This window comes from Rhipicephalus sanguineus, chromosome 9, assembly GCF_013339695.2.
Source record: "Rhipicephalus sanguineus isolate Rsan-2018 chromosome 9, BIME_Rsan_1.4, whole genome shotgun sequence".
Taxonomy (NCBI): Eukaryota; Metazoa; Arthropoda; class Arachnida; order Ixodida; family Ixodidae; genus Rhipicephalus; species Rhipicephalus sanguineus.
In genome coordinates this window covers 15,316,397-15,336,618 of record NC_051184.2, presented here as the reverse complement: position 1 = coordinate 15,336,618, position 20,222 = coordinate 15,316,397, and the positions used below count along the sequence as shown (strand labels likewise).

The 20,222-nt window shown below is 49.1% G+C and overlaps 2 protein-coding genes across 2 annotated transcripts in view; one reads left to right on the top strand and one right to left on the bottom strand.

Moving 5' to 3' along the window:
• LOC119404642 (cAMP-specific 3',5'-cyclic phosphodiesterase) overlaps positions 1 to 20,222 on the top strand; it is a 633,421-nt gene that overhangs the window by 33,487 nt on the left and 579,712 nt on the right. The window lies entirely within an intron of this gene.
• LOC125759793 (uncharacterized) lies at positions 6,239 to 8,989 on the bottom strand. The gene is made up of 2 exons (XM_049418952.1): positions 8,463 to 8,989; positions 6,239 to 8,078 (listed from the first exon to the last, which is right to left on the bottom strand). Exons 1-2 carry the CDS (start codon positions 8,963 to 8,965, stop codon positions 6,299 to 6,301), a joined length of 2,283 nt encoding a protein of 760 aa, XP_049274909.1. The 5' UTR covers positions 8,966 to 8,989; the 3' UTR covers positions 6,239 to 6,298.

Below are 20,222 nucleotides of genomic sequence, written 5' to 3'. Positions count from 1 at the left end.
TTCCCCACTATGGTGAGCCTCATAATCACATCGCGGTGACCCCAGATGGATGGAAGAACTTTATTGTTTGTCTGGCAGATTAACGGCCCCGGCTCAGGTCTCCCATGTCGGGACGTCAAGGCCTTGCCTCTCCGCCGCTTCACGGGCCTGCTGGACTGCCCAGAGTTGGTCGGCGAGCTTGGAGCTGCGCAGAGCGGCTTCCCACCTCGCCGAGAGAGCATCGGGATTAGTACGTTTGGCTTTAGCCTCGCATTCCCAGAGCATATGCTTAAGCGTAGCTGTGTCTGTCTGGCAGACCTTACAGATGCTGGTGTTATAGATCTCGGGGTATATTCGATGATATAGCAGTGGATTAGGATAAGTGTTAGTTTGCAGCTGTCTCCAGGTAACCGCTTGAGCTCTGCATAGATTGCCACGAGGCGGAGGGTAGCATCGCCGGGCCAAGTAGAAGGTCTTGGTCAGTTCGTTGTATCCCGTCAGTCGATCCCGGTCCGCGAACTCTTCGACAAGGCCAGCTCCTGCCGCACGGGTTGTTGCGTCGCGTGCGGCGGAGTGCACTGCCTCGTTAAGGTTGGGGAAGTGCGGGCAGACTTCGCCCATATGGGCGGGAAACCAGATCAAGGTAGCCTGAGAAACATGGCCGGCATTCGCGAGTATACGAAGGGCTTCGATCGAAATCCTACCCTTAGCGAAATTCCGTACAGCTGTGCGCGAGTCACTGAGTACAGTTTGAGTGTCAGCGTCAGTTATGGCCAGAGCAATGGCCATTTCTTCAGCTATCTCCGGGTGTCGGGTCCTGACACTAGCTGCGTGCGTTGTCGTTTTCTCTGTGTTGATCACGACGATAGCGAACCCTCGTCCGTCCGGATAGCGCGCGGCGTCAGTGAAACGCGCGTTCTTATCGGTGCAGTATGCTTTCAGTAGAAGTGTAGCTCTGGCTTTTCTGCGACCTGAGACCCCAGAACTTATTATTATTTATGGCGTCCGAATAAAGAAAAGTGTTTATGGTGTCGGCGTATAGAATGTGAGCAGTGCGAAATCCGGAAAAGAAGCACCTCACGATTGAAAGACAATCTACGTCTTGTCTACGTCCTTGTACGCCTGTTGGACTTTCCACTTATGAGCTTAGTCGCAGTCGAGTTAAAAGAGGTTACGCTAAAACCAGTGTACGGACGGAATCTTGGCGCTCACACCGACTGAGAATTGTGGAGTTCAAAGCAATGTAGTGTAAAGAAACAAAAGAGCGAAAACGCAGCGCTATCTTTTTTTTTTGGACTGAGTCATTTTTGTTCTGTGAACTCTGCAAATCTAGGAAGCCAAGTGGCCTAAATGTCAGCGTTAATCGGGGCACTATATTTGGATTGTTTCACAAGCTACGTTAAGCTCCAACAGAGCATTTCATTTAATTTGTTGCTGCTTCACTTGCTTTCTTGAAGCAGGGGCGTAGCCAGAAATTTTTTTCGGGGGGGGGGGGGGGTTCAACCATACTTTATGTATGTTCGTGCGTGCGTTTGTATGTGTGTGTGTATATATACGCAAGCAAAATTGAAAAATTCCGGGGGGGGGGGGGGTTGCACCCCCCCCCCCTCCTTGGCTACGCCCCTGTCTTGAAGGTAAAAGACTCAGTGCGTCTTCACCTTTTACTCTCGGGTATTGGTTTAGTGTTCTCTACTTCACTAGCTACACTTACAAGACAGTCGCGCCCTTTGGGGCGTTTTTTTTTCACACAGTAGTCACCATCTGACTTGTTTGCGTTTCACTTCTTGACAACTGCGCTCGCAACTTTCATATCAAGAATGATTCGCCATGCTAATAGCGCATTTTCAGTTCATTGCCTAAAAGTACCGGACTCTTGGCGTTAAAGCAATGAAAGCCGCACAAGATAGTGGATTATTATTATTGTGGGACAAAGGTACAGCCTAAGGGTGCAGCTCTTTTTAGTGTTCATAAACAGCTGAAATTGTAAATGTTCGCGTTGGTTTTCGTTCTATATAGATCGCAAGGCAAGCTCAATTGACCTCCGCCATGCTTCGGCTCTTCGTGAAACTCTGCGTCAAACACGGGTGGAGCTAACTCCCCTCCGAGTGCGAGACGCGCTTCGCAGTTTCCAGGCCCTTGTGAAAAGCACGACTGTTTGGGCAACCTCCTCGACCAACCCGCCCCAGATGGCAGCCCAGATGACTCGACTGCACGCTGTTTTGTATTTAGTGGTATTCTTTTCGACGCATAATTTCACTGACGCGTTCACAGATTCTTTTTTTTTTCTTCTTCGCCGCTCCACACGATATCTTTCTGCCCCTATCAGCGTTTCGTAACACCACCGTAATGAGCCCTTCGCAGAATGAGCAGGCCCCGATAATTAATGGGATCCAACGCCTCTGCCCCTCTTCCAATGATTACCCCCCTCCTCCCCCCGCGCCATCGGCTTGTTGTGCCACTTAGCGATAAGGAAACAAAGAAATACTAAGGCAGACGTTTCAGAGCGTAAAGCAATCAACAAAAATAATACATTTGGCAACGGAAGTTGCACGTACCCCCTCCCCCTCCTCCTCTCTCTTTCACCAGTTGAAGTTGAGAGAAAGATGGCTTCCGCCTTTGTCGTGAGCATGCGCCCGTAACATCTTCTCCGTAGTTCTTTGTCGGTGATCAAGACGATATATAATAGAGTGGCTGCCGGCCCACTGTTTTTTTTTTTTTTGCCCTATTTGTGTATATTGTGATGGAGCGCTTCAAGGTGGGTGTGATCGCGGTTGTGATTGCCGGACGCGAGGCTTTTTTATGGGGTGCGCGGCGGTGTTCTGTGGCCTCCATGAATGATTGCGTAGCTGGATTGCCTGTTCTTGCGAAATATGCACCTCCCTCTAGTCGCCTTGTCTTAGTTGTTCTAACGAAATGAAGTTTGAGTTCAGTAGGTATTCCTAAGCAGCTGGCTTCTTGTCATTAGTTTATTACGCCGATATAAGTGCATGTTACCGCTTTACGGAAGTTAAATATCTGTCTAGAACATCATTTGAAACATACCCGTTGATTTCAGTCTCACAGGTCGCGCAAAGTACAATGGCCGAAATGTAACAGCCTTGCTGTTGTTGACACAGCCACAATGATCACATCCCAAATTTGGTTACGTAGGTGCCGTAGTAAGTCGAACATTTTTGCAAGTGTGTTCCTCTTAGTGAAAAAAATTACACCATCTCCCGCTAAAGGGGACCATGAGGCGATGCGAAGCCGGAGCACTTGCACGATCGCGTTCCGTTGGCGTTCATTGGGCATGCTACCGACCTCGCGTCGTGGAACGCGAAGAGGGACGCTACGCGCGTCGTATCTTCCATCTAGCCTGGCTAGGCCGTTAATTCTCACAGGGCGAGCGGGGAACGCGGTCGACAGGTGGGCGAGAGAGGGGCAGCGTAGAAGAGGAGAGAGAAGGGGAGAGGACGCGCATGCGCTCGAGCTCATCGCAGCGTTGCGCAGGAGAGAATTTCGGCATGTCTAGCCCGCGTTTCAGAGGAAGAGTGGAGAGAGGTATGGGAGAGGGGGAGGGGAGAGAGGTATGGGAGAGGGGGAGGGGGGAGAGGTATGGGAGAGTGGAGGGGAGAGAGTGTGTGGAAAGGGGGAGGGGGAGAGGGTATGTGGAGAGGGGAAGGGGAGAGGGTATGCGCATGCGCAGTAAGGGCGGTCACGCCGCACACCACCACCACCACCACCACCACCGGATTGAGCTCCGCCTTAAGAACTTCGCATCTAAAATATGTAATATCACGAGGCGTTCTGGGTGACCAAATCCTCAGACGGTAGAGCCGAGCCGCGAGAGATGACACTCGGGACAACACCGAATTCGTCGTCGTCTTTTCTCCTTCCAAGCCATATTCCCACTACCCATTATATCCAGTACAGTTATCTCCACAGGGTAAAAGAATCCGTCCCGGCTACCTAGGGGTGGGATAGCACAGGGGGATCATAGTATGGCTTTAAACGTTCTACATGCACAATTTCGCGGTTGCGACGGCGATTATCCGAAGGTGGTTCAAGAGGCTCCACGATATAGTTCACGGGAGATGTTTGGTTCACTACACGGTAGGGACCCTGGTACTTTGACATTAGTTTCGGGGACAACCCAGTGGTCGAGGCAGGCACCCAAAGCCACGCAAGCGAGCCAGGAGCATAGGATGCAGGCGCGACGGCAGGATCGCGGTGGTGCTTCTGGCACTGCTGCTCCTCTGACGTCAACATACGGGAGAGCTTTCGGCACTCTTCTGCGTGTGCAGCAGCCTGGGACAGGGTAGTAGATTCCGAGGCATCGGGGCGATACGAAAGAATGGTATCCGCGGTGGAGGATCGTTCGTGCCCATAAAGCAGGAAGAAGGTTCAAAATCCGGTGGTGGGCTGCGTGGCGGTATTATAAGCATATGTGACAGTAAGGACGAATTCGTTAGTGGCATATCACTTCAAATCGAATCAAAACTTATTTCTTTTGTAATTGAAGAATTCGGGACTGAAAACCATGATAAAGGCTTCTCAAATATCCACTCCATCTGTGTTCTGGCACAACAGTTACGTGGCAATTGCCTTGGCACCGATAACATTTTTTTTTTTTGCGTTTAAGGTAAAGTACAAGCGGGGAACACGTCGCAAAAGATTCACTTGGAAATGACTTGGAATAACTAAATGGAGATAACTATTTAGGTTCTAGTAAGTGAAGTAGCCTATGAGACAGCACACATAAACAAATGCGTAGTCAGATGTGCGTAATTTGTGCACGAGCGGGAAGAAGCATTTGGTTTCAATGAAAGAGTAACAGAAGCCTTCAAATGAACCTTGACGTCACTTAAGTAAGTGCGGAATGGTAAAAGAAAAATATTACAGTACTTGCTCGCGGAGTTGGTGCTTGCCATAGCTCTTTATTTCTGGTATGTGGCATACTTTCGTTTGTATGTAGCTTTGCAAGTTGAGCTATGATCAACCCGTTGTGGCAGCTTATCGGCTAAGTTGTCTCGCTGCCAAGCCCGAAGACGCGGCTTCTATTCCATGCCATGCAGCCGCATCTCAACGGGAGGAAAAGCAAAAATACCACTGTGGGCAAAAATAACTAGCCCCCCAATTGCACGTTACTTGAGTACAAAAATACCACATTTACTTAGATTTCAGTGCGCGTTAAAGAACACCAGGTGGTCAAGATTAATATTGAGTTGCCCTCACCGCGCCCTGTCTCACAATCATATCTGAATTCTTCCACATAAAACCAAGAATTTATTTCATGACGCAATAAATGTGTTATCCTTATCGATGGGCTACTTATAACGCATTAACATTCATGAGCTTTCATGAGAGGAACACATGTTTACCTTATAAAGAGCACACTGTGTAGTTAATACCATGTATTAAGGAGCACACTGTGTAGTTAGTACCAAGCATTTAATGTCTCATACTTTCGTTTGTTTGTCCGCCCGTCCGTGCCCTGGCACGGTGCCATCTGTGGCCCCTCACACTCTCTCAGCAATCACGTTATGGCACAGCGGCGCATATACCTGGCGACAACTTTCTGTGGCAGCACAGCCAAGGCTACGCAACCGAACCACGCACTTTTTTACTCCGCTTCTGTATGTAGTGCGCGAACGCTACCTTTTGCAGAATACGTGGCATGAAAGAAAACATAAAAAGAAAAGAAATAGGTCTTACGTTCAAGATTGCTTGCGTTGAAAGTAAGAAGGATAATCCCGTAAAGGGTTTGAGATTTTTGCTCTTTCGAGTTTTCAGGTTTTCTGGTGTCCGTTTCACGTTTTCCGTTCCCACTAAACAACGATGGCGTCGCTCGGCTGCAACAGGTGCACATCGAAGCTTGCAAGTGAGCATAAGCGCGTGTTCGTTAGGTGATCTGTGTTCATGAACACATCGGATGCATCGACCAGAAAGAAACGAAGACAGCGGCGCGTTGTGCATTATTTTGTTGATTTGCCCATACTATCACCGAGAAAGAAGTGTGCAAGTGATACCACCATCGCAAGTGGGTCTGTCATCGCGATAGCTTCCTTGACAGTGACGCCGGCGCCCTGCAAGTCTTCAGCAAGAAGAGCCGCTTGAAAGCGAAACTGTGATAGGAAACAGTACGTAAAATAAGTGGCCAATTTCATAAAGTGCGTTGCATACATGGTCGGTATTTCGGTCGCCTACTATTACTGATACAGTCGCGCCAAGATTGCGTCTAACACGGTGCCCGTCGGCGTCTATGGCGGGAGGAGGAGGAGGAGAAAGACTTTATTTATCCCAAGAGGGAAGGGTGCGGTGGTGGAGGGAGCAGAGGAGCCTACCCGGCGTAGGTCTCCGCTACCCTCTTGGCCCAATCCAGGATCTGGTCCTGGACCTCGGGCGCCGAGCTGCACATAGCAGCCTCCCACAGCTCCTTACTACTAATGTTTAGTGAGTTAGGTGGTGGGTTCAGAGTACAACCCCACATGATATGATCGAGATTGGCTCTTTGTTGGCAGAAAATGCATAAAGGGGAGGGATATATCGCAGGGTGTATAAGATGGCGAAAAGAGGGGGTAGGGAACGTACGGGTCTGTAACTGGCGCCAAAGTATTTCGTGGTGGCGAGTAGCTCCCCGGTGTAAGGGGGGGTATACTGTGCGCTGAAGGCGGTAGTGGTTTGTTATGTCGTGGAAGGTCAAAAGACGATCCCTCGCACTGAAGGGTGCCGCGTGGTCTAAGGCGTCGTCGGTGGCCTGCGCCCGGCCTGTCATTCCTCGAGCACAGGCATGAGCCGCCTCATTGCCACACAGCCCCGCATGCGCGGGCGTCCATACGAGAGCAACGTCTTGCGTGGGAGAGTGTTTATTAAGAATTGAAAGGGCAGTTTGTGAGATGCGACCTGCACTGAAGTTACGTATGGCAGTTTTAGAGTCACTAACAATCATAGTGATATTGGGGATGGATAAACCTAATGCGATGGCAGCCTCCTCTGCCTCCTCCGAGGAGTTGACAGTGACGGATGCCGTTGTGATCGCCTTGCCGTTGGTATCCACGACAGAAAGGGCATAGGACGAGGAAGATGGGTATTCTGCCGCATCGACATAGAGCACGTCATTGGCTCCTTGTAAGTTTTTCTGAAGGGCCTTTGCTCTTTGGATTCGACGTTTAGTATGATAAGTAGGGTGCATGTTTTTAGGAAGGGGCGGTATGAGTAATTGGTTGTGTATGTGGTGGGGAATGTTATGCTTAGCATTGGTGATAGAGGTGAAGTTAATGCGGGTAGTAGCTAAAATGTGACGGCCTGCGCTAGTGGTCGCGAGCCTAGCGTATTGAGCTGTTAAATGGGCTTCAGTAATTTCTGAAAGGGTATTTATGACCCCTGTCTGATGGAGTCGTGCGTTAGAGGCATTGCACGCAATTCCTAGAGCGTATTTGTAAACTCGGCGAAGGAGGGTGTTGACGAAGTCCTCCTCTGCTGGTTTAAGGTGAAGGTAGGGGAGAGTATATGTGATTTTACTAATCACAAAAGCCTGTACGAGACGAAGTAGCTCTGACTCCCGGAGCCCTCCGTTTTTACCCGAGATTCTTCCTATCAGTCTTAGGGTGTTTTCAATGGTATTGCGTAAAGTTTCGAGAGTGTGCGTATTAAGTCGATTGTTTTGAATAAATAAACCTAGTACACGAATGCGTGAGACTTTAGGAATCAGGCACCCATTTATGTGCACTTCGATCATTGGAACGTGTTTGTTTCGACGGTGAGTTGGTAGAAGGAGTAATTCGGATTTGCTAGGGCTGCAATAAAGATTCATCTGGGATGTGTGTGCAGCTATGACGTCTACAGCTGCTTGTAGTGTGTCTTGAATGTGTCCATCTGAGCCTCCTTTCAACCATAAAGTGATATCATCGGCATAGATGGAAAAGTTTAATTCAGGGATATGTTGAAGAGCGGTGGCTATAGGTAGCATAGCCAGGTTAAAAAGGATGGGAGAGAGCACCGACCCCTGAGGCGTTCCGAAGCTGCCCAGTGTGTAAGTTGGGGAGTGTTCTGGTCCTAATGTTAATGTTGCTGTGCGGTCTGTGAGGAAGCTGCTGATGTAAGAGTACATTTTTGAGCCACAAGAAGTGTGGTTTAGGCCAGCATATATAGCTGAGTGGGCTACGTTATTGAATGCTCCATGTATGTCCAGGCCGAGGATCGCCTGAGTATCCTCGCTATGGTTAGGAATTATGATGTCGTGTTGAAGTCGAAGCATTGCGTCTTGCGCCGAGAGGGAGGTTCTAAAGCCAATCATTTGTGGAGGGAGTAGCCCATTATCCTCCACGTGCCTCCGGAGGCGTGCAAGCATAACATGCTCCATAGCCTTTCCGAGGCACGATGTTAGGGAAATGGGCCTAAGATTTTGTATTTGGTGAACTTTGTTTGGTTTGGGTACAAAGATGACTCTGGCGTCTTTCCACAAAGGTGGAAGGGTGCCCGTGTCGAAACAGTAGTTAAAGTATTCAGTCAATGCTTTAATTGAAATGGGGTCAAGATTTCTAAGGAGTTTGTTGCTGACGCGGTCGGGGCCGGGGGCCGACGTGGTACGGAGTGTTGCGAGGGCGTGCCTAACTTCTGCCTCCGTAATTGGTGCATCTAATGACTCATTAGGTTCCCCTGTATAAGAGGGTACAATATCCTTGCGAAATTGGGGTAAGTGCAACGTGCGGAGGTTATCGAAGAGCTGTCCTAAATGGTCACAGTGCTCGTGTAGCAGTTTGGTGATGGCGTGGCAGTGTCGTGTGCGAGATGTCGTGGGGTCTAGCAGATGCCTAAGGAGTTGCCAAGTTCGTTTATTACTGAGGCTGTCGTGCATTCCTTCACAAAGCTGACCCCATTGTTGCGCAGCCAATTGAGTCGCGTATCGCTCGATTTGTTTGTCTAGCTTCGCTATCCTTATGCGGAGTTTCCTGTTGTGGCGCTGGTGTTTCCATCGTCGCAATAGCGATTGTTTTGCTTCCCACATATGGAGAAGCTTAGAGTCCAGAGTAGTTATTGGTGTATCTGGGGGTACAGTTTTGGTGTGGACTTCGACGTCTTTTTGAAGCTGTTGAGTCCATTCCGTAAGGTCTGCAATGCGTGAGGGGGCGGTGCTGTTGCGGGTCTCTCTAAACTTGTCCCAATTTGTGAGCGTCAGTGGTTTGGGTGCAATGGGTCTGTGTTTTAGTTTCAGAGTGAGGCTAATAATGTAATGATCGCTCCCAAGGTTAGTTTGGGTGTTAGTCCAAACCGCCGGGGGAGCATTGTGAGTCAGGGTGAGATCGGGAGACGTATCTTTGTTTACACTATTTCCCAAACGAGTAGGCATTTCCGGGTCGTTGTGCAGTGTAAAACGGTGTGCCTGGATATGGGACCAGAGGGCTCTCCCTTTCGGTGTAGATGTGGTGTAACCCCACGCTGGGTGGGAGGCGTTGAAATCCCCTACTATGAGAAGGGTGTGCTTGCCTGCCGAGGATGTAGCTCGGGCGAATAGGGTATCGAAACGATGGCTTTTGTGTTGTGGTCGACTGTATACGTTAAGAATGTATAAGAGTGGCGAGTTAAGTTTGTGAGGTAGTATTTGGAGAAAGTCGTGCTCAATGTCGATGTCGGCAAATTTCGAATATGTAACTGTAAGGTGCTTCTGAGTTAAGACGGCGGTGTTAGGTTTGTCATCCGCCGGGTTTTGATGCGTTCTATAGCCTGGCATCTGTACAACACCATTTGTTTCTTGTAGCGCAATGATTGGGGGAGGGGTAGTTTGTGATTTTATATACTGCAGGAGGTTTGCCTTTTTTCGGCGAAACCCCCTGCAGTTCCATTGCCATACGCAGAGTTCAGTGCGGTTACGAGGTGCCATTTTCGGTAGGTGGATTTGGCTTGGGTTGGGCAAGCTCTGGGTGGTTGGCGTGGACCGTGTCGATCCACTGCGTAACTCTATCTAAGGTTTGCTGCATTGGCAATATGGCTTTTTGTATCGAGGCTACGGATTCATGGAGTTTCTGCAAAGAGGCTGTGGAAAAGGCAATAAAATTGTCTAGTTTTTCCTCGAGATTGCTTACTTTTTCTTCGACTTTGTCGACCCTCTCCATTTTTGCTTCGACTTGATCTACTCGCTCTTCGAATGACACTGTGGGAGTCGAGGCTTTGCGCTTTTGCGCAGGTGGTTGAGCGGGGTCCCTGGGTATAGGGGTGGTAGAGGGAGGAGCTGGTAGTGGTGAGATTGGTGTGGGGTTGGGAGGTGAGGATGGGGGGTGTGTGGAAGTGGGTGGTTGTTTAAAGGACTGGAGCTCTAGACGTAGCTTTGCATTTTCTGCCCTCAATTTAGCCATCTCATCCTGCATTTGTTTGAGCTGCTTTTGAATGGAGCTTTCAGGAGAGGCTGCATCAGCCCAGCCTACCTCATGTCCAGGGCCAGTCCGGGGGACGGGGTCTTGATGAATGCTTTTGCTTCGGCTTCGGCTGCGGCTTCGGCGTTGTTGTCTTGTGAGACTGGGTGAGCGTCCTCTTTGGGTGTTCTTGAAAGATGTGCTTGGGTCGGAGAATGGAGCGGCATCTGGGCTGAACGGTGAGGGTGGATGCTTTGGTTTGGGCTTGTAGCGTTGCGGGCACTGGGGTGAGCCGGTGGGGTGGTCATTATGGCACACCACACACTTAGGTTGACAGTCGTGATCGAGTAGTGGGTTCGGAATTCCACACATTGGACACAAAGACTGAGGGGCACCTGGGCAGACGTCTGGTCTGTGTCCAAGTTTGCGGCAGAGCGTACAGGCTTCCGTCTTATGACGATAGGGTACGCATCGGGTGATGCCACCCTGGTAGCTTATGTAAAAAGGCACACGGGTACCCCTGAAGGTGACTAAGATGGAGGTTGTGGCACCCATGCGACGTCCGGTCAGAATGAGGCCTAGTCTGTCATAGTCCAACAGACTTGACAAGATGGTTTCAGCTGTGTGTTCCATAGGAATATTACGAATGACCCCTCTGCAGGTATTCGATGGATCCGTGATGTGGGTCACTACTTCAAAGCTGCGCTCGTCCATCTTGATGGTCTTGATTCGAAGGTACGCTTCTGTGCGTGCCGAGTCCGGCGTGCTAATGAGCAGAATGTTGCTTACGGAGTTGATGCGGTATAGGCACCCTGCAATGCAGTTTCCGAGATACGATGGTAGCGCCAGAAAACACAGCCTAGCGAGTGGACGCAGCAAAATCGAGTGTCTATCCTCCGCATCCTCTATGTTCAGAAACGCTCCTTGACTTGAACGTGACTTGCCATCGCCTCAATGCAGTGAGTTTGAAACGCGTTTGTAGCGTTTCTGCTGCCTTGGCACAGCCTGAAAAGAGCGCGTTCTAAACGCGTTTGTGCTGCATTGAAGGCGGTGGCAACATCCCTGAGGTGATTACGAACGCACGTAGGAAGCGTTCGTTGAAAGAGGCGCCCAGAAGGGAGACACTTGAGCGCGTCGATGTGTCCAGCAAGCGTTTCATTTTCTTGGTATCCCTGGCGGCTGGTGCCCTCAACACTCAGGCGTTCGATAAGAGCTCCATCGCGCCCTCTGATCAGTGACGGGTGCCTATTGGTCATGTAGAGAGCTTGTGAGCGCTGCCGCTTGAAGGACTGCATATATGAGCTTCGGAAGTGGAATGTCAGCACAACTCAGGCCTCCACGTATTCGCAGGACTATCTTATAGTCATCCACTGGAAGTGGAGGCGGTCTGGGGGCATTGCGACGAGCCGACGGGAGGGTTTTCTGTGGCTGTTCTTTGGAAGCGTTAACGTCAGGTGTCGTTTTTTGCGGGGATGAAGCGGGCTTTCTGGCCCTGGCATAGACTTGACGCCAGCTGCCTTCACCATCTTCGAGAATTTCGGCGGGGGGCAGCTCCTCTCCTTCTACTTCGTGGATGACCATGTCGGTAGGCCTAGCCGCTAGGCCCACCGAGAACTAGTGGAACGGTGCCAGTAAGTCGATCTTCGTGGACGAAAAATGCAAACGACTCACTTGAAATCACTTCGGATCATGTAGATGATTCCGTAGGAAACTCCACATTCATTTACGTGGCCATTGATAGACTTGAGCAGTCAAAAACAAGAGATTTGCCGGAGCGCTTGCAAAACGCGTCCGCTCCCAGTGGCGTCTACGGCGCGTCTCTCTATGGCGGGAGGTGTCTTGGCGTTTTGAATGAGAGCGATTTACGGTGACAAAATCACCCATGCACAGCTTTGCCTCGGCAACAGACGCGTTCATGACTATTATGCGACTGCCAGCGTGATTTTCAATTTCCAAAAAAAAAGCATTCTTGACCACGGGAGTAAGGAACGCGTTTCACCCGTTTGTATAACTGCACACGTGAGACGCCCGCTCCTGACTGGTCGTGGCCAAGATATCTGCTGCCTTTCGATGCCTTCGCGTCCCCTGACAAAATAACGTGAGCATCTCCAGAAAGCTATAGCGTCTCCAAATGTAGAAAAACGACAATGTCGACCCTGTGTGCACCGAAATTCAGAAAATGGCTTGTTACCATTGCGTAAGATTTCCAATTGCGCAGTTACTGCTGGGCCATGGCTTTCTTTTTTTTCTTTGAAAAGTAAAACCGACCGCTTTAATAAAGCTGATTCCTGCGTTCCTTCCCAATACAAAATATTCTATCGCTTTCCCAAAAAATAAATGTAAACAATACTAAATGGTGCTCGATTTGCACGCGGACTTGAACCGCTAGCACATTAGCGTTATGTAATTTGATTTGCAGAAGAGCTCAGCAACGATTCCAGGTATTTGTGCTGCATGCTTAAGTATATCAAGTCATGTGGTAGAGATTTCGACTACATCTGTGCATAAACTATCTGCATAATTTCCTAAATAACATCAAGAGCCATGAATACTCGTATGGAAACGCACATGTATGCGCTCGCGAAACCAAAACCGAAATCGCCCGCGAACGGACTACTTGGCGTAGTAACACATGTGCAGAAGCTCCGCCCACGTAGCTTTGGCTGTGCTGCCACAGAAAGTTGTCGCCAGGTATAGCAACAGTTGCGCGTTGCTCCTTCCAACGCGCGTTGCTCAACTGTTTCGCAATGCGGCGGCGGCGTCCAGCAGCGGCGTCGAACACACTGGAATTTACAAAGTGTCCCTCAATTTTCTTCTCCTGTGTAATAGCTGTATCACAAGAGATTGTTAATTTTTTATAAATCGCCTATCAAGCATGATAACACTTTCGTAGTTAAAAAGATTGAGTTCCGGGGTCTTGTGTGCCGAATCTAGGGTATGGATGCGAGGCAAACAGTGGTGGGTGTCCCGGACTAATTTTGTGCACCTGTGCTATAAACGTGGACACCTAAGTGTGCACCTGAGTGCGACGGATATACACTGTTTGCACTTAAACTGTCCTCCCGAGACGGGAAATGAGGCTCCATGCAGCCCGACACAGCAGGGATATACCAGACGACCATAATGGTTTCCGATCGCCACATCTCTCTTGAGGAGACGAACGGCGTCAACGCGGATGACAACCCGTCCCGCTAATTAAGCGGTGAGGTACTTCGGAGCAGAGGACCTTTTGATGCGCCCGGTTGTCCGAGCGTGTAACCCATCACCCTACGGCCCTCACATGTCAAGGAGGGACCTCCTTGGTGCTACAGGTGCAGAGTGCGGTGGCCACGCCCCAGTCGAGGACGTTGACCTCATGCCGTGTGGGCGGAAGCCTCATTAGTGCTATGTGTGACGTGATCGGACCGTCACAACTTGGGGCGAATACCCCATCTATGGATATGGGGAACAGTGACCCTTTATAATGAGGACGTGAACAGCGCGTGAAACACACAAGGACGAGTAACCGAAGAGGACTAGCGCTAGTCCTCGTCGGTTACTCGTCCTTGTGTATTTCACGCGCTGTTCATGTCGCCATGGAATACCAACTAGCCCGGTCACACACCTTGCTTTATAATGAGCCCCGCGGGCTCACTCGACAAAAGATCTTCGTCATGTAACAGAAGATGTTCGTCATGTAACACGAGATGTTCGTCATGTAAGACGAAATGTTCGTCATGTAAGAACGAAATGCTCGGCGTGTAAATATTGTAAATAAACCCGTTAAGTTTCCCTCCAGTCTCCTCATGCTGCCTCTGCACCTTCATCCCGAGTCTCCGGGGCCTGTAAAAACCGGTAGCAACAACACGTACGTGTACACATTAACGTACACCTAAGCGCGCTGGCCGAACTGGCGTTTTCGCACACGAAGTGTAGTGTTCTGGGAAATTGAGGTGCGCTTCTAAATTATTTACGTTATATACATACAGCCTCAACCACGCAACGTTTGAGTGCTAAAATAATGTGCTCTCACAGATACCGTCGCTCGCAGGTATTAGGTTACGCCTGTGTGACACTTTCGCGGCACATGCGCTTTCCCTTTCACCAGCTGGCGCGATAGCCCAACAAACATGTCTGAATGGTACGTGTGTTGTGCGTAATGCTGACAATGATCGATGCTGTACCAGGACATGTCACGAACCTGCGAAGTCCGGAAAGTTGTAACGGTTGCATAGTACACTGCCATTTTCTTGCCTAGCAACAAAGCATTCCGCACGCATGCACGCAAGCTGTTGCATTCTCTAACCGGCACTTCCATTCGCTCTCAGGTGAACTTCGAAGGCTATATTTAACTCTTGTTCTTCTCTCAGAGAGAGAGTTGCTGGTATTTTAGTGGAGCTATATTGTCTTATATTGTATATGTAACATATACATAGAACGTACCCCTCTCTTCGTCCTCTTTCCATGCACTGTTGCCCCGTCCCAGTGCAGGGCGGATTGTATAACCTCCCTGCTTTCCACTACTCCTTCTCTCTCGCTTGACAGAATGGAAACTAATGAGAAAGCTGATGCTCTTAGACACGAAGCACGTCGTCTAGTGGTTATGGTGCTCAACTGCGAACCCGAAGGTCGCGGGAACGAATCCCGGTCGCGGCGGCTGCGTTTCGATGGAGGCTAATTGCAAGTGGCCCGTGTACTAAGATTTAGGTGCGCGTTGAATAACACCACATGGTCAAAATTTCCGGAGCCCTCCTCTACGGCGTTCCTCATAATCATATCGTGGTTTTGGGACGTGAAACATCAATAATTAATATGTGCCCCTAAATTTCGATCCCCAAAGAACGGCAAATTAAGGACACTATATGCAGTTGTTTTCGGGCGGTTCTCAGAACTATGTTCTTATAAGAACTACCCGCGAAGACTCTGTTCTGCTATTTCGCTTTAGAGCTGACTCCATTTCGAAAGCTGGCATACTTATTTCAAGACCGGGTAATGCGCTTCCCTGCTTCGGGCTTCATGTGGTGAAACCGAAGGAAGGGAACTTTTGGGCTCGTTTCTTTGTTGATACAACCTTAATGAAAACCAACAGAAGGTATAGGGGGGCGGTAATTGAACTGTTTTTACTGCATTGTAGTAATTACGACGTGAAGTAAGTACACTTAGAACAGTACAATTGACGGCCTCTATACCTTCCCTATCTGTTGGTTTTCATTAATGTGGTGAAACCGGTGATGTAGAACGCTTCGTCTCGTATTCCCGCAGGTGTGCGAGCGAAGAAACGCATCATTTCACGACATACGAAAGGCAGGTCTTGGACACGCGAGTTTCGAAGATGTGTTTTTTGAAAGCACGTGGCGATCAGTAAGAGTTCAATGACTATTGGTTGCCGTTTTTCGAGACACGAAATTGTATGAGGTGCTCAACTACTGCCGCTAAGCAAGCCAGTCTAATGCCTTTTTTTTACTACACAACCACATCTATTACCACCGCCTATCTTCGAGGCTGCTTTAAACCTGGCATGCAAATAATTTTGACGTGTACGGAATCTCTGACAGTCAGTATGACTGCATCTTTCGGGACCTGTTCTCTTGCATAACGACAACCCTAACCGATGGGAGCTTATTAGCAGTGCTCGTGCAACGCATCCCTTTGCGGCTTTTCACAGCACATGCAGAGAGAAGCAAGAAAAAAGAAAAAAAATGTTGACGTCAGCCACCCGCGTGCCTCAGTTTGCAGTCCTACAGGGGATGGAAGAGAAAGAAACAGAAAGAGTGGAAAGAGATAGCAAGAGCAACATCGGTGCACATGCGGTATTGCAGAAATAATAGGGTGTTATCAGTATAGTATCGGGTTGAACTCTGTTGAACTTCGTCTTTAGTTCTCGCTATCATATGGTGACAGTGGTGATGGTGCAAAGGCTTGATATAACGCATGGGGCCGTCTGGTTATTCCTCTGTCTTTATATTGTGGCTTCTCCTTCTCGCTCTCTATTGGCTGTTTTACAACGACTAATCAGGGAAGTAGGAAACGAGCGATGAGGAGTTAGCCAGCGACGCTTCTGGTTGACTGGCTTTGGCTGAGATGGGAGCAAAACGGGCACGAAGAGGGCTGTTCGCACGCTCTGCTTATTCGAACGTCTAAGACTCGGGATACGTCTCACGTACTCTGCATCCCGTGCTGCATCCCGTGCTGCTCTTGCAGTTTTCCGTGACGACGACTCGCGAATCTTAAGTATTATATTGGGAAGTGGCTTCGTAATGCCTTGGGCCGAATGCCACATTCAGTGTCTGCAAATGGCATGGCTATAGCCAAATTGCTCATGCCGCCATTTGCTGGTCTCCAAGGAAGTGCATGCGAAGCGTACGTTTGCTGTTGAGATAGTTATGTAGTTATTAAAACAATCAGTACTGCTGCACTGTTGTCTCTTTCGATAGCTTGTACCTTGGCTGTAAACTGGTGCTGAGTTAATTATGTATTCCATGTGTGACATCTAGTGGGCTCTGCGTGACAAGCGCGAAAGACGCTTTCGTGACGATTACGCTTTCGCCCTTGCGAATCGAACTCTATCCAGTGAGCGTTCCAGAATCACGTCACATGGTACGGCTGCGGCAGCAACCAGCACTGAGACTGCGCCTCTTACAAGCTCATTCCGCTGGTACATCATGATCGTGGCATTCCTTAGCATTTCAGCGTCATCATGGTTGTCAAAATTCGCTCGAGTCTCGATCCGCCCCAGGCATCCTTGACGTGTCGCATCCTTGCGCATCAAAGTGGACTCGCCGAGTACTTCTGAGGCATGGTCGGTATGCAGCTGCCACGACTGCCGTCTGCTTCCAGTTCCGTGGCCCCGCCGTGTTTGCCCGCCAGCGATCTTGTTTGTCCCGATCGGCTCCTCCGTCTAGCCTTGCACGTCCCCGGCGGTTGCACGGCGTTTGCTCTGCACGCTGACGAAACAATCGCGTGCCCCCATCAACCCGCCCGGCGCATTCATCCGACGCGCCGTCGTATTGACGTTCCGCGACAGCTGACGCCGCCCTTGAGAGGGGAATTCGTTCCAAGCTTCTCAATCGTCGAAGACGGTTCGCATCGACTCTCGTTGCTGCATTCAGCGTCGTATTGCTTTGGCCACGCACTCATGCTAATTTATGGTAAAGCTTTTAATTGTGCGCTCTGCTATTGACCCGATGCGAAGACCGTGCGCCCCGGGAGCCTTTGTTCTGGGTGGGTTTAATTGCGAACTCGCCAACGGGCTGTTGTCTTACGCGTGTGTATGCACATATTTCGATTGCTCCGACGAGGACATCGTGAAGAGGAGTGCGTCGACACGATTGTCTTCGTGTGTTTGGCAGAACCAGAGTGCATTGCGCCGCGTACAAAGCTCGTTCGAGGTCGCTGCACGTTTAGAAAATAGACGGCCTTGAAAAGTATGCTTTCTGTAGGAGATTTTCAGTGGTAGGCGCGTGGCAGCAACCACTCCTTTGTGCTCACGTTATACATCCGATCTTGTTCACATTTATGAGAACTGTGGAGTGGTTGGGCGCATATAACTGTGTGTGTGTGTGTTCGTTCGTTCGTTCGTTAGATAGATAGATAGATAGATGGATAGATGGATAGATGGATAGATAGATAGATAGATAGATAGATAGATAGATAGATAGATAGATAGATAGATAGATAGATAGATAGATAGATAGATAGATAGATAGATAGATAGATAGATAGATAGATAGATAGATAGATAGAGAGAGAGAGAGACGGACGGACGGACGGATTTAGCGTGTCCGTTATTGCGGTATCACCGTCTGGCCGCTACCATCATCCGCAATACCGTGCGACGTTGGCGGCCTCTTGTGGTGCCACGTCTAACCGGAATTGCAGACGTGTTTATGGTGCTTTACGCTTGTTCTTGGCAAATAAAAAAATGATCAAGGCAGGCTATGATGATTACGCTGCTGCTGAAAACCTACAACAGCTGGAACCTAGCCGGAAGTTCAAGTAATAACTCGGTGCTTGGTTTAATCCTCCGCAGCTATGTGGCGCCACAACTCCGTCCACTATGTTTACACCCCCGATAATCCAGTAATCCGAATACCCTAAGCTTGTGAACGATTTAAATAGCTGTATTACGTTTGCCGCGGCGAAGCTTTCGTATCTTGCTTAAATGAGTAGATAGAGGCAGTAAACGTTGAGGGAGATGGGTATAATGGAGGGAGATGGGTATAATGTAATAGCCGTTACAGCTTATTGACAGTAACGGCTGCGGGGTCAGTTTATAAATAAGCGAACTACAAAGATAATGTGTGGCCCAGAATCTGTACCATTCGGTGGCTATGTGGCTGATGATACAGTTTTAACTGGGGCATGTGACCAAATTTTAATAATTGCAGGCGTGCAATTTAACCTTTCATTGCGCTGACACCTTGACTGTCCTTAGAGGAAAACCCACGTCGGCAAATGCCTATTCCTGAAAAGTCGCTCTATAGACAAACCAACGTCTATACAAAAGGGACTGAATAATTACTTGCACAATTCATTAAAAAATCAAATGACAGTTCTACAGGTGACTTATGCGACGAAACAACTAAATTACTGAAATGTTATCTGTACAATCGACCCAAACAGTTGACCAATTGAACAATCAGTGAATGCGTCCCTTTGGCGTATTTATTAACGCGATAGCGTTAAAGAGCTCGTTTCGCAGAAATTCCGGTGTCGGTGTCGGTGACGGCGTCGTTGGTTGTCAGCAAAAAATCATTATCTTGTCCGTGCCCAAAAAATCTAGAAAGATGCAATTAAAACAAATAATAAAAAACTTCGGTTCGAGTGAGAATCGAAGCCAGGCCGTCTGTATGGCAAGCAGGTGTTCTACCACAGGGCAAAGCTATTTCTTGAAACTGCTTCGAAAAAAAAAAGTCACAGTTTCGCCGCAATGGCGAAGCAATGAATGCGATAGCAAGAAATTAATGCTATACGAAGTGAGGCTCGCCAATGGATACTCTCAGTCTGAACAGCGCTCCTGTTGCAAAGGCGGTCGAAGCAGCGAAAAAAACTAGCGTGCTTCAAGTGTCGAGCTGTGACACTTGATAGTTCGCGCTCATCTTCTGTTTGTTCGTTTAGCGGCGCCCCTTGAGTTAGTGTGACTTTCGTACGCTCCGAAACATGAGCGCGGACATTACGGTGAAAGCGTGAAACATCCCTCTTCCCCTGAGCACGAGAAAACCGCGCGAGCAGACAGCGCAAGGGCGAGGTTTCTCCCTGCGCAAACATAACATGAAGCGAGCGAGCTCGCTGACGACTTTTAAATGCGCCTGTCGTGCTCCTAACGCCATCTCGCTGGTAATGAAGAAACGCTTATAAGCGCAGCCGTCTCTGAGTCCGTCAAGCGGTAAAGGGTGTGTATATAACGCTCGCCGTTACCTACGTGGAGGATCTGCGTTTCGTGGCGTAGTGGCTAGCGCCACTCGCTGCGGAGAAAGAGGTCCCTGGTTCGATTCCGCGCCTCGGAAGCATTTTTCTGAATGATTTTTCTTTGTGGCTTTTATATATATATATACATACTTATAAATATACGGTTCATGACGGCGGCGATGGCAAAATCCAGCCGAGACTGTCCATATAATTCCTATCGCAATAAAACATATATGAATGTCGTGTAGTTGAAGGAGTCTCCTTAACGCATGTGGTAATATAGCGTGGCAGAAGCGTAGAATCACGCCAGGCGTCAAAACATGTGAATTGCGCAACGAGTGGGTGTTTTAAAGGCCCACCCATCACAAAGTGCTTAGACATATTTCATCATCATCCTGATCAGCAAAAGCATCAACAGAGTGAAAAGCTGCGTTGGTTCGCGTGTTGCCTTTCGGACGCGTAGTGGGCCCTTCGCTGAATCGCAAAAGGAATAATTATGTCACTTGATGAAAGCCAGCAAAAGAACGG

What these genes read in the sequence shown, in the direction of transcription:
- LOC125759793 (XM_049418952.1), bottom strand. Translation starts at nt 8,965, where the DNA reads ATGTGGGAAGCAAAACAATCGCTATTGCGACGATGGAAACACCAGCGC. An exon ending in TCAATTAAAGCATTGACTGA is followed by an intron (nt 8,079 to 8,462) that starts ATACTTTAACTA and finishes CCACACTTCTTG; the next exon opens with TGGCTCAAAAATGTACTCTT.